Here is a 12552-nt window from a genome sequence, read left to right as displayed (position 1 = left end):
AAAAAATGAAAAGAAGAAAAAAAAAAAAAAAAAGAAGAGAGAGAGAGCGAGAAGCCCACAGTTTGATTCCATATAAAACACTTTGTTACACGCCCAATTCCTGCTCTGCAAGAACTAACATGCTCCCTTTTTGCACTAACACCCCTTCTGCTCTCCAAACAAAGCTATTTCTGGAGACTCAGCGGCTGTGGCCTGGCGGCAGCGCTGCCCCCAGCCATACTGCTCTGGCCCAGCAGCAGGGCCATGGGGACAAGGCCTTGCTGCGAGCAGCCCGGTGTTCCTGCGTGCATCAAGGCCCTGCTGCCATCCTGCTCCTGGCACGGCTGCTCCTCTCCCTGCCCAAAGCCAGGCATCAGCCAGCAGGAACTACACACGCTGTGGGCTCTCTGGTTTTCTGCCCATCCAAAGGAGCTCTGCCATAGCGGCCACAACCGGCTTGTGGAAAATGAAGAGAAGAAATATCACAAAAATCAGCAGTTAAGGAGAAACAATACTTCATTTCTGTCCTGCTTGTGCTCAATTTGTTCCTGAACCTGCTGCATTTTCTCCCCGTGAGATTCAAGCATTTAACATTGCAGGGGAAAAATGAATGAAAATTGCTATGACAATCAAACGCATGAAAGAAAGAAATGGCAGCTTTGAAATATTCACAACCAACACAATTTTGATTAAAGAAAGAACTCTGTTTTTAATAGGTTTTTTTTTTTTTTATCATTAAAAAAGTTTAAACCTGCATAGCAATCATTTCAAAAATAATTATTTAATGTTCCATAATGAAACTGTACACAACCTAGTCGTGAGCGACAGAGGCCTGCCGGGCAGGGAAGCAGTCCGGAGCCGCGCACCGCCGGGTGCCGCTCGCCATGTCCGGGTGCGGCCGGGCCCGGCACAGTCCGGCTCCAGGCTCCGGCGGCTGTGTGGGGCTGGGGCAGCTCGGCCCCATGGGCAGCGCTCCTCAGAGTCGTTCAATGTCTCGGTATTTCTTCCTCAGGATGGAGACCTGGTCTTTAAAGAGGACGGGGTCGAGCCTCATCTGAGAGTGGATCAGCGGCATATAGCCAAACCAGCTGGCGAAAGTGTTCATGCAGCTCTGCCGTTGGGCGAAGTGGTCGGGGTCAGCCCAGCGTGAGGCCCGGGATGTCTGTGTGGAGAGGAGCAGAAGTTAAGCAGTGACTGGAAGGCAGGCAACAAAATGGCAGCAGAGGGTGGGTGCCTCAGCCTGGGAGACACAGAGCCGTGCAGCTGCAACAGGGCTTGGTAGAAACCTGCCCTGCAGCACTGTCTACAGAAATCTGCTCTGTGAGGGGCATCAAGTCAGAAGATGGACACCCCATGTGTAATGGCAGCTGCTGATGGCAGGCTGGCCTCCCTGGCCTCCAAAACCATGCTAAGGGCCACACAGCATGGTGAGCAGAGTCTCACTGTGTCTAGTGTCACCCACATCATGACAATCCTGGGCAGGCCTCCCATCACCTGCCAGCACACTGCCTCACCTCATCTCTCTCTGTTTTGGGAGAGAGCAAGACATTAAAAATCACAGGGAGGAGGGGAGGGGAAGGGAGGGGAAGGACGAGGAGGGGGGCGGGGCGCCCCCCCGCCGGGGGAGAACAGGGGGGAGGAGAAGGGAGGAAAAATGGGAGGAAAGGGAAGGAGAGAAACGGAAAGGGAACAGGAGAGGAAAGGAAGGAGGAGAGGAAAAAGGAAAAGAAAAAGGAAAGGAAAAAAGTCCAGACCTCCAGAAATCGATATGTATTTCAAGTGGCTTGTAACTAAGCTCAACTGAAGTCCATACATGCCTAACACTTGTTTGCAAATGTCCAGCAGGGAAAAACAGAGCGCTTCCACAAAGCGCATCTGTCCAGACCACTGCAAAAGACAGTAGTGTCTTAGAGAAAATAAACTGAAGTTCCACATTACATCATGATAAACTCTGATGTGAGGAAAACACCACAGGTTGCATATATGTAAAATTCTATGGACTAATTTTCTAAAGCTGAGGACAGCTATAATTCCAATGAAAGTCTATTGAAAATCAGCATCTCTGAAAAAATAAGACCTAACAGCCTGAATGCAATTATTGTTCTATATCTGTACTTAGAGTACGTGTATGAAAACAATAGAGCTATTATTTAAGGGAAGCTATAAATGCTGTGAAGCTGCTCCATTTTGTTTTATGCCACTTCTCATGCATCTCTATAGCACTTATGTTTCTACTACACTTTAAAAACAAATATCATAAGCTCAAAGTGTGTTAATTAAAATGTGAAGAAGCTGATAAAGTCAGGGAATTGCCAAAGGAGTGTTGTATCAGACTTTATCTTTATCCAAGGCCTGTCCAGTACAGCACAAGTGGTAGCTTATTACGTGCATTGATTATGGACTCTTGATTATACAGAGTCACTAAAGCTTGTTGCTGGAGGATTAAAGCAAATATTCTGACCATTAGCAATGAATTTCCATATGACTGTAATCTCTGTCACAACACTGAGGTTATGTTTTTTTATTTGTCTTTCAAGGAATTATGAACATAGTCCATTACATTTCCCAAAGCTGCACAAACAACTTGTCTTTAGGAGAGAGTTATAGTTCATAGATGACTCAAGCTACCCACGCTGAAAAAAGAAAAATGATTGTTCAGCCTTTGCCAAACAGCCAAAGAACATTCCTGTGCAGTGGCATACAGATAATGGAGTCTACAAAGCGGCACAGTCACTCTCCTGCCAAAGACATGGACAACGCTAATAGGAGAAAATGTGAGGGGAAAAAGAAAGCCTCTTCATTCTTCCTGACCCCTCCTTCCCATAGAAAACCTGGAAGTACTGATAATAGACATTGTGGCAGCACAGATAGATTACTTAGGACTTGTCCCTGTTCCCATTGCTCACTCACACAAGGGAAGAGCAGATACCCTTCAAGTTAACCTGTGTCCTTGTTGCTAGAATATCCATTTCTGCAATTACAGAATACTTAATAGATGGAAGAGGCCCCACAGTACCCACTTCATGGCTGCTAGTGAGTTATAATGACACCATGCAACAAAACATACCTCTGTTGTGACAATCAGCACTTGCAACACACAATATACTTCAAAACAGCACGGAGGTACGATACGCATTATATATCCCCAGTATATAAGGGATATATATAATCCCATTATATGTCTCCTGGTATATAATATTCATTAAAAATAATTAAAAATATAAAATATTTTCAGAATTTACTTCTGCTTCTAGCATTCCATGAGGTCTCTCCAGAATATTTAATTAGAAAACTGGAGTTTAACTAAAATTCAGTCACTAAAATAAAGGTTCCATGAGTTTGGGATCACTGTAAGTAACACAGTATAAGAAATTAAGAAGTAGGTGCCTGCCAGTACTCCTTCTGGATTTTCTTTCACTATAGTAACAAAATCTATAGTGTAACTTATAGCTCTGTCAAGCTAAAAACTGCAAAAAAATAGCCAGAATGTTATTCATTCTGTAAGCCTAATATGGAATTCAAAATGTTAAATATTAATACATCCCGACAGCTAAAATATGCTATGGATACATACCTGTCCCATCATGGTCTCCTTATACTGTTTTTTCTGCGTTACTTTGATTGGAGGCAATTTTGTCACAGCTGACACCAAAAAATTCATTAGAATGTCCTCACAATTGGCCAGTTGGTCCACCATATTCTTTAGGCTGGCAGGCAGGTAATGAGTGTACAGGTAGTGATAATATCTGGAAAGTAACAGTAGGGTTATTAAGAGAAGCCACTGGGCTTTCAGAGATTATGAACTCCAACTGAAGCAGAAATTTTGTCCTCAACTCTGCATACACCAGACCTTTTCCTCAGTTCTCTAACAGGAAGGGAGAACTGATTATATACCTCACCAGAACTATAACCAGCATTAATTGAGAAACAAAATATATAGCTTTAAAAAAAAAAACCTCAGTTAAAAGAAATAATGCAGACCTATGTACCAAGAAGTAGGACTTAGAGCACTTCCACTGTTATACTGTAATTGCCAATACTGATTTATCCCCCATCTTTCTTTTCAAAACTGTTCAGTCAGAGGAACTCCATTATATCAGCCTGCTACTGTCCTCATTGTTCAAACTATTCTCCTTCGGACCTCCATCATCCCCTATAGTTTATCTTCTCCTCTGCTAAGATCTGGATTAGGTACTGAAGAATATGTTGACTTTTTCCTAACATCTAGAGATGCCTTTGGTCTGCGGAAGTTCTAACAACAGGGGTTTTCTCCAGTATGCTGCAATATGCTGGCCTACAATGTGTCCATTGCACTACGTTTTTAGAGTAGCCAGAAGACTTTGCAGACTGCAGCTGTCAGCCAGCACATATCCAGTGCTGGTCTGGAAGTAAACTCCTTTCTGCTATGCTACAGGCCATTCAGTTGAGCAGCTTAATGAATTCGGGAACTCTTTGAAGTGTGTAATTCCTGATGTTAAAAAGAGCAGTCCGACCGCCTCAAAATACAAGTGACTTCAAAGGGACCCAACAAGCGCAATAATGATTACCAGATCCCCAGAGCTAAACTGAGAACTTAAATTATTACCCCATAAAAAGTAGACCCATTTATTATCTTTCCATTTTTTCCCCTCCCCGGAAGAATGTCTTTCATTCCCCACTACCACTTTGTTTCATACAGAAGGAGAACAGCTGATGCTTTGGGTTCTTACTTGTGGTAAATAGCAGCTCCTGTCAATACCATGGAATAGTCATTAGTCCACTTGGAGGTATAGCCCCACCTCTCTTTAGTGTTGTCCCAGAAGTGACTGCGAGCAGGGTACCCCACAATCCTCTCCGGAAAACTCTGCCAAACTGTAAAGGCAAAATCCACCTGCAGACAAAGGCACAGACCAAATGAATACCAAAACTGTTTCAATAAATGTCGACAAACAAAATATTACCTTGCCACTAATTCATAATTCAAAATCTTGGAACTGTTGCAAAACATTAATTCTGTGTATTCATCAGTAAATTAAACTGACTGCTTGACATTTTGCCCTATAATTATGCACATTTTAATGGTTTCTATTAAAGGGAGTTTGGAGCATCACAGCATTACATTAACATTTTCAAGCTTGCCCTTTACATATCAAACCTTTTCAAGTTACAGAAAGAACTGGTGTAGGTGCATGCATTTGTACGAGGGCTGCTCCAAAAGTAATGCCTCCTATTTTATGATGTTGGCCCACGAAGTCACAGGTGGATATTGGTGGTATGGCAGTAGAGGCTGAACCTTTCCACCAATATTCCATTCCCCATTGTTGTCATGCTGTAGATGGCAGCAGAGGGGCAGACTGACAAAATGACAGGAATATGAACTGTCAGATTCAATGTCAGGAAAAATTCCTTCTCCAAAAGTGTGGTTAGGCACTGGAGCAGGCTGCCCAGGGCAGTGGTTGAATCACTAACCCTGGAACTGTTCACAAAACATTTAGATGTACTAGAAGACACAGTTCAGTGGGAAATATTGGTGGTAGGTGGACAGCTGGAGTGATCTTGGATGTCTTTTCCAACCTTGGCGATTCTATGAAAACAGTGTTTGATATGGAAGTGTGTATGAAACAAAGATATGGAACTGAATTCCTCCAAGTGGAAAAAATGGTGCCCAGTGACATTCACCAATGCTTGCTGAACACTTATGAATATCAAAAGGTGGATGTCAGCACAGTGAGGTGGTGGGTGGTGAAATTCAGAAGTGGCAACACTGATGTGAAAGACAAGCCACATTCTGGATGAAATGAAGAGCGTCTTGATCAGCTCGTCCACAGGAATTGATAGATCACAACCAGGGAACTATGTACAGGGCTAAATACTGGCTACAGTGTTGGACACAATGGTGACAATGTTGGAATGTCACAAAGTTTGTGCCAGATGAGTCTCTGAAATGCTCACACAGGAACAGAAAGAACAGCATGTGCAAGTTTGTCAGGACCTACTGAACCAACATGAGGCTGAAGGGGACAGTTTCCTGGATCATAACATCACTGGTGGCGAGATGTGGTGTCATCATTAACAACCATAGTCAAGACAGCACTCCATGGAGTGGTGACATTTGAATTCCTCATTGAAGAAAAGGTTCAAGATGCAGCCATCAGCAAGTAAAGTGATGTGCACTGTCCTTTGGGTTAGGAAAGGGGTGATCCTTCTGGATTTCCTGTAACCAGGACAAACCATCGACTCTGACCATCACAACACTAAGCTGAAGGCTTGAACTTCCAGTGCCAGGCCAGAGAAGAAAACAATCCTTCTCTTGTAACATAAGAACACCAAGCCCCAGACCCATTTGAAAATCATGGAGCACCAATCTGGGCTGGACTGTCCTACCACACCCAGCATATAGTCAAGATTTGGTGCCTCCTAACTTTCATCTGTTCAGCTTGACAAAAGGTGGATTGAATGGGCAACATTTTCTTATCAACAACACTGTCATAGCAGCTGTCAAAAAGAGGGTCACTTCTACTGGTCAATTTTTATGTGTGGCATGCAGTCTCTTGTTCATCACTGGCAAAAATACACAGTTACAGATGGTGACTATGTGAAAAATATTATCATGAAGCTGTTACGTAGAATTTGCTCTATCAAATAGTGATAGCATGCTCTTTATATCTGTTGTAGTTTCCATGAAAATAAATAGGAGGCATTACTTTCAGAGTGGCCTGCGTACTTACATGCAATATAGAGTGCTAAAAGCCATGTGGATAACTGAACCTTTCGCACATATTCATGCATTTCACTTACCTACCGTTTCAGTACTGTCAACAGAAAGCTTGGAAAATCAGGAATCAAACACCTTAAATTATAGGGGTGGCTTGGTGAGATTAAAACAAGCAATCAGTGTGAATTTCTTTTATATTATCCATCTGTTCTGAGCCCTCAATGTGCTGAGGTGACACCTTTAAGACTGTATGTATGACCACAAGGGTTAAAATGATAGCTTAATAAAAACAGAGGTAGATTCCATGGGAGTCTGTGCTTTAAAAAAATGGATTTTACTGTATAAATCACAAGAAGATATTAAATGCTGACATAAAGATTCTTTCATTTATTTATTTATCTCACTGAAACTAGCTTAATAATTCAAACCTTAGAGAACTGAAAGGTTGATACGGGATTGCTGCCCTGGAATCCCACCAAACAAATAAGAGGAAAGGGATGGTTGGGGTAGTTTGCAGAAGGCTCATCAGCATTTGATTTGAAAGGTGTTTGGTAAAAACACATATGGAAAGTTTTTTATTTATGTTTTATTTTCTGTTAAAGTTGGTTGGCAGTCCCTTCAATTCAACTTGGCTCAAGCTAGATTAAAATTTTAAGAAGAAAGACAACTCTAATTGTTCCATTCAAATCCAAGAGAAAGGGGGTCTTGTTTCTGCATTGCATAGTTCCCTCTGTACCAGAGGGACCAAAAACCTTGCTCAAAAATGCTTGGAAAACCTTTCAAGAATACAGCCAAAGTCAAGGGTGTAGAGGTTAGACAAAGAACAGCTGCTATGAGAACAGTCACATTTTGTGTGATTGTTGTCAGACTTCCCTCATTTACAGGCACTTTTATGAAACAGAAGAGTCACACATGTACTGGAACACAACACTAAGGACTGGTTACTTTCTTTCAAGTTGTTTCAAGGAATCTGAGGCCAACTAGAAAGACAATGTGCACAAACCAGTTATCTTTTTGATAGTTCTGATCGCATCCAAATCAGCACCACATGAAAGAGCTAAAGGTTTTTTCCCTGTCCTATAAAGCCTGACATCTGTTTTCTTTAGAGACGTTTGAGAATCTCAAACTTAAATAAATAACAAAGCGGCAACACCCAGTGTCTTCACTCGTGTATTCAAGTGTCTGCCCCTGTACCACTAAACCAACCATCCTAACAGAAAAAACCCCAAACTGGTCCTTATCCTGCGTAATTTTGCAGCATTGCCACTCAGCTGATCAGCAGGAAAAGCCAATCCGGCTGCCAGTCCCTTAAATCCTCATACTATTCCTAACTCATGCTGATTTCTAATTACTTCCCACACAAACATCCCTCTGTGCACATGACAGAGCTCTTCTCAAGAGAGCAACCACACGCCGTTCTGCTGCAAAGGGGAGACTGATAGTCCACAAGATCTGGACGGGGCAGAAGATGTGTCTGGCAACTGCTCCTCCCAGCAGGAATGTGATCATGTTTGACCATGCCGCTAAACTGCTTCTTCTGGTCCCTGAAGCTTTGCCACAATGACCACCCATGAGCAGTCAGTTCTGAGGCAAGTTTCATAGTGCACACTATGCACACTCAGCATTTCAAACAGGCTGTTTCTTTGTGTAAGCTGCGTGATGAGAAGTGAAGGAGAAGAAAGAACTCAGTTCTTCTCAGAGAGCCACCAAAAGCAGAGGGACAGGAGGCTCAGAGCCAAAACCTACCATGCAAACACGCAGTATCGTGCTTACAGGAGGGAGGAATCCACAAAAAAACGCATACATTATGTCACACAACAACAAACACTTGCATTTCAAAATGTTCAGTGTAAAATACAGCCAAGCCAAATGAGAAAAACCTTGTCTCACATGCATTCCAGAAGTCCGAATGACTACAAAATAAGGATGATGATAAATACTAGGCAAAAAGAAAACAAAAGCCCCAAATCCTCCTGCAATCCACAGGCTGGACTGCTGTACCTACCACCTCAGTACAATGAACCCTGGCAGTTTTTACCACGAGGAGCTGAGATAGCTCTCTTCATCCTGAACAAAAAGCTGCTTAGGATCTCCAGCCCTAGGACAAATGTCTTCATTTCAGTGTTTAGGATTTCTCAGGCTGCACACATAAATGATTTGGGAGCAGCTGTATTCTTCCTCATCTTGCAGGAGCAACCAGGACGTAACCTTGGTATCGCATAGGTTCAATGCCATTTGAGAAGCAGAAGAGGGCTACCACGGCTCCATCTGGAGCAGCTTAACCACAGCACAAGAAAACCATACCGGGGAGAACAACACCTACAATCTCATCCATTTAGAACAAATTCAGTGACATCTTAGGATATACAGCAGTGACTGGTGGCTAATGTTAGGCATTTCCTCACTAGCAGCAATTATATCAGTGAAAAGTCCACATCACTGACAAAGAAAGCGCTTTTATAAAGGTGAAATGAGGAGAAAGGAATAACCATGGACATGGGGGGGAAAAAAAAAGGAAAACAAAAGAAAATCAATTTTTTCAAGCTATTCCCTGGCTGTCATTAATAATGCATTTCCCAAATATTGCACTCTATATAAACTGTCAACAGTTTCCCCTGTGGTTCTTGGGAAGAGGTTCCAGAAATCAATACTCATCCCAGTTGTAAAAATTGCTTTTCTACAGTATTTTTCTTCCTTAGCGCTATCTTCCTCTTAGCACAAACACTCCAACACCCCAACTAGCAAAGATCTCCAACTTTATAGGAAGACACAACAGTCAGCAAGAAAACATTCCCCAGCAAATGCTGTATTAGATGGCAATGCTCTCTTTTGGAGCAACAGCAATCCCCTGCTGCTGACACCCCTTCTTTCCCCACCTACATCCTACCGGTAGCACAGGGGGAAAAAAAACCTACCCTAATCAGAAAAGTGAGAACAGAGTTAAAGTCGACTGCTCCTGGCTGCCTACACCCGCCCGCAGCTATGTTACTAAAATAATAAAGAGCGGAAGAACCATATGCTAATGATGAGCCAATTAACCGAGGTGAAAAGCTCTTCTGATGGCAGTCAGTGGCAGGGTTTCTGAAACAAGTGAAAAACAGAAAATCTGAGGAGCATCACAGGAAACCTCTTAACATTTGGCCACCAGCAAGAGAAGAGCCTATCTGCTGTGCTCAGGATTGGCCAAGGAGCCGGGCAGACTCTCCAGATGTCAGAGGCGCTTACCTCAGTGGTTGAAAGCACGGTGTCCTCGTCCAGGCTTAGCACTGCATCTGTCACTATGTTGTCGTAGGGTAGGAAGCGACTGCTCATAACCTGTGGGTATCCAAGGCAGGAAAGGGAAGAAAAAAAATCACTTAAAGGACTAATTTCCCTGGGAAATACTCTATTTCATTCCTCACTCCTATGTCCTTTCATCTGAGGCACACTGCATGTCTGTCTGACAGAAAGGACCACTCAGCTCATGAGGGAAAGAATGACATTTTTGTCACCCCAGCAGTCAGTTTATACCTCCTAGCTGAGGAATAATTTCTGAACAGATCTCTCTCTTTTGAGTAGGCTGCTTTCCTTATGTGACAAACTGTCATGGTCCACACTGAGAATTAGATGTACCAGAGCTTCCCTGGAAGCTAGTTCTGTACCTCTGCTCTTCCATGGGGTGTGAGGCTTAGAGACAACGAAGTGCTGACAAGAACTCTGTAGTGCTCATAAGGTTACGGCTAGGAAGCCAAGAAGTACATGTGTGTGGAGGAAATTATGCTGCCAGGACTCTACCTCTGTAAGTGGCACAGCTCCATCTCTGGTCATTGCTGCTGAATCAATAGGGAGCTGCTGCCATGTGATGCATTGTTATTTATCAAAAAAGGAGAATACACTAAGGAACTTGATTATCTGTCGGGCTTTGTTTGCAGCAAGAATTATGTTGACCGTGTAGCATGTCTAAAAGTCACTTTTTTAAGTGACACAGCTATATATACATATAAAATCTATATGCAGAATGTTTTTTTTTTTAAAGCATGGCAGGATAGTTCTCACTGAAATAGGAAATGGATGGGAAAGTGAAATCAAAAAGGTAACAGCAAGAGATGAGAATCCATACGGTTTCTTTACAAGACTAATCAGCACCTTCTGAGAACTGATGAGTGGTAATAAGGACACGATGCTATTTGTTTCCCTCATTTGCTAAGAAAAATAGCCTGGGTATGTAATAGACTTCCTTTCAAGCTTATTATGCCAAGAAATAACTACAAAAAGCAGGCCTTCTTGGGAGAGATCGCTTTCTGGAATCAAGGACACAGTGGAGTTTTGCATGTAGTACATTATGGTTGTGGTCAGTACTGTGTCCCTTGCAGCCTGTTCAGAAGCAGTACCCTAAATCTATGCCTCGATTCAGAGAGGGCTCTGCCTTCCATGTCAGGAGGTTCACAGTGTCTGTCTGGAGAGCATCTCTTCACCGCTGTGATGGGCCTCACTCCTGGAAGGCCATGGCTGTGAGGGAGAGGTGAGTTGGCAGGTGCTGGCAGTTTTGCTTTGCTTATGCAGAGGCAAAGCAGAACAAGAGGTCATCGGGAGACCAAGACTCTCATCCTATTCATTTATAGACCATGGAAAACAGACAGAATCACCCAGCTGTTTTTTTAGTAGTTAAAGCTCTCTGTTGTAAAATGCATGCGATAAAATATCTTGATTTTAAGGACAGGAGTGCAGGCTAGGTAAAGGCAGACCTCTGCAATCCCCTGCACATAGTGACTGTGCCTGCCAGTATGCTTCCGTCAAGCCTGAAGATGAAAAAAGCAGTTCCTTTGTACAACCTCTGAACTGGACAGCTCTGGCTCTGCACACTTTGTCCAAACAAGCAGCTTTTCTGCACAAGAAGCCATTGGCGTACATTGGGATATTAAAAGAGATGAGACTGTCCACTACAAACACACCTTTGTGTACTCAGGAGACTCATTTGTAATGTAAACAGTGCCTGGGCCCATTTTGACAAACGCAGAGGAACCGGTCAAAGGTCTTCTCCTCTATCTCACCTCTGCAAGCTTTCCAGAAAGGAAAAAAAAACGTGCAAAGGCTCAAAAACCACTACAGCCTTTCTCAGTCCTGCAGCAACTCTCCTGATACATATATAAGGCTAGCTAAAGGCACATGCCATTAGATGAAAACTTTGCAGGGCCCTTGTTTCTCCCCTTGTTAAGGTGATTGGGGCAAAAGACTGAAGATACAAACATGAATTCTAAACAGGACTGTACAGCCAAAGCAGCTGAAAGTTCTGTTTGCAAATGCAGAGCTTGAGAGCCAGATAATAGAGATGGAAAGGGAACCAGCCCACGTGTGTGTCACTCAGAGCCCAGGAGCCCACAGAAGCAGCCCTGCTTTTCTCAGGCCTGACTTTGGAGAGGAATCATCCACTTCACTGCGGATTTTTAAAAGAAGCCTCTTTTCTAATTTGAGTGCTGTCTGTTTCAGCTCTGTGGAATTGCAAACAAACAAGTCTGTTGCACAACAGGAGATGACACAGGGGTTTCATTTCCAAGAAAGCAGCCCTTGTCCCTTCCTTTGTTTCATGGTGGGATCCCCTTGCTGACAGAAGTATCCTACACGGCCATGAAAGAAGGTACTTTTCAAAGGTGGGTTAGTGCTATTCACTCTCATCTTTTCCTCTGTTTTTGAGTCTGTAGCTGATCCCCAAGCCTTGCCTCTGACTGCTACAACTCAGTGAATCCAGCTGCATCACCACTTCCATGCATCTGCAGGGAGTAATCTCCAAAGATAAGGTCAGAACTACCCACTATCAGAACCACATTTCAAAATAGGACCCCACCTATGAGTCTCAGGCTGCTGGCATTGATTGCCAGGCTGAGGATTTCTGAGAGCATGGC

At 43.2% G+C, this 12552-nt stretch overlaps 1 protein-coding gene across 1 annotated transcript in view; it reads right to left on the bottom strand.

Moving 5' to 3' along the window:
- Positions 1–303: 303 nt before the first annotated feature.
- EXT1 (exostosin glycosyltransferase 1) overlaps positions 304–12552 on the bottom strand; it is a 161800-nt gene continuing 149551 nt past the window's right edge. The window contains exons 8-11 of the mRNA XM_042836017.1: positions 9899–9988; positions 4689–4849; positions 3554–3725; positions 304–1141 (exon numbers count right to left, since the gene is read on the bottom strand). Coding sequence (XP_042691951.1) covers positions 956–1141; positions 3554–3725; positions 4689–4849; positions 9899–9988 — 609 coding nt within the window. The 3' untranslated portion in view covers positions 304–955. The remainder of the gene's footprint in view (positions 1142–3553; positions 3726–4688; positions 4850–9898; positions 9989–12552) is intronic.

Source organism: Centrocercus urophasianus, unplaced genomic scaffold (assembly GCF_019232065.1).
Source record: "Centrocercus urophasianus isolate 14NV4802_14NV808 unplaced genomic scaffold, USGS_Curo_1.0 seq_11, whole genome shotgun sequence".
In the NCBI taxonomy this organism is placed as follows: domain Eukaryota; kingdom Metazoa; phylum Chordata; class Aves; order Galliformes; family Phasianidae; genus Centrocercus; species Centrocercus urophasianus.
This window is presented reverse-complemented; position numbering and strand designations above follow the sequence as displayed.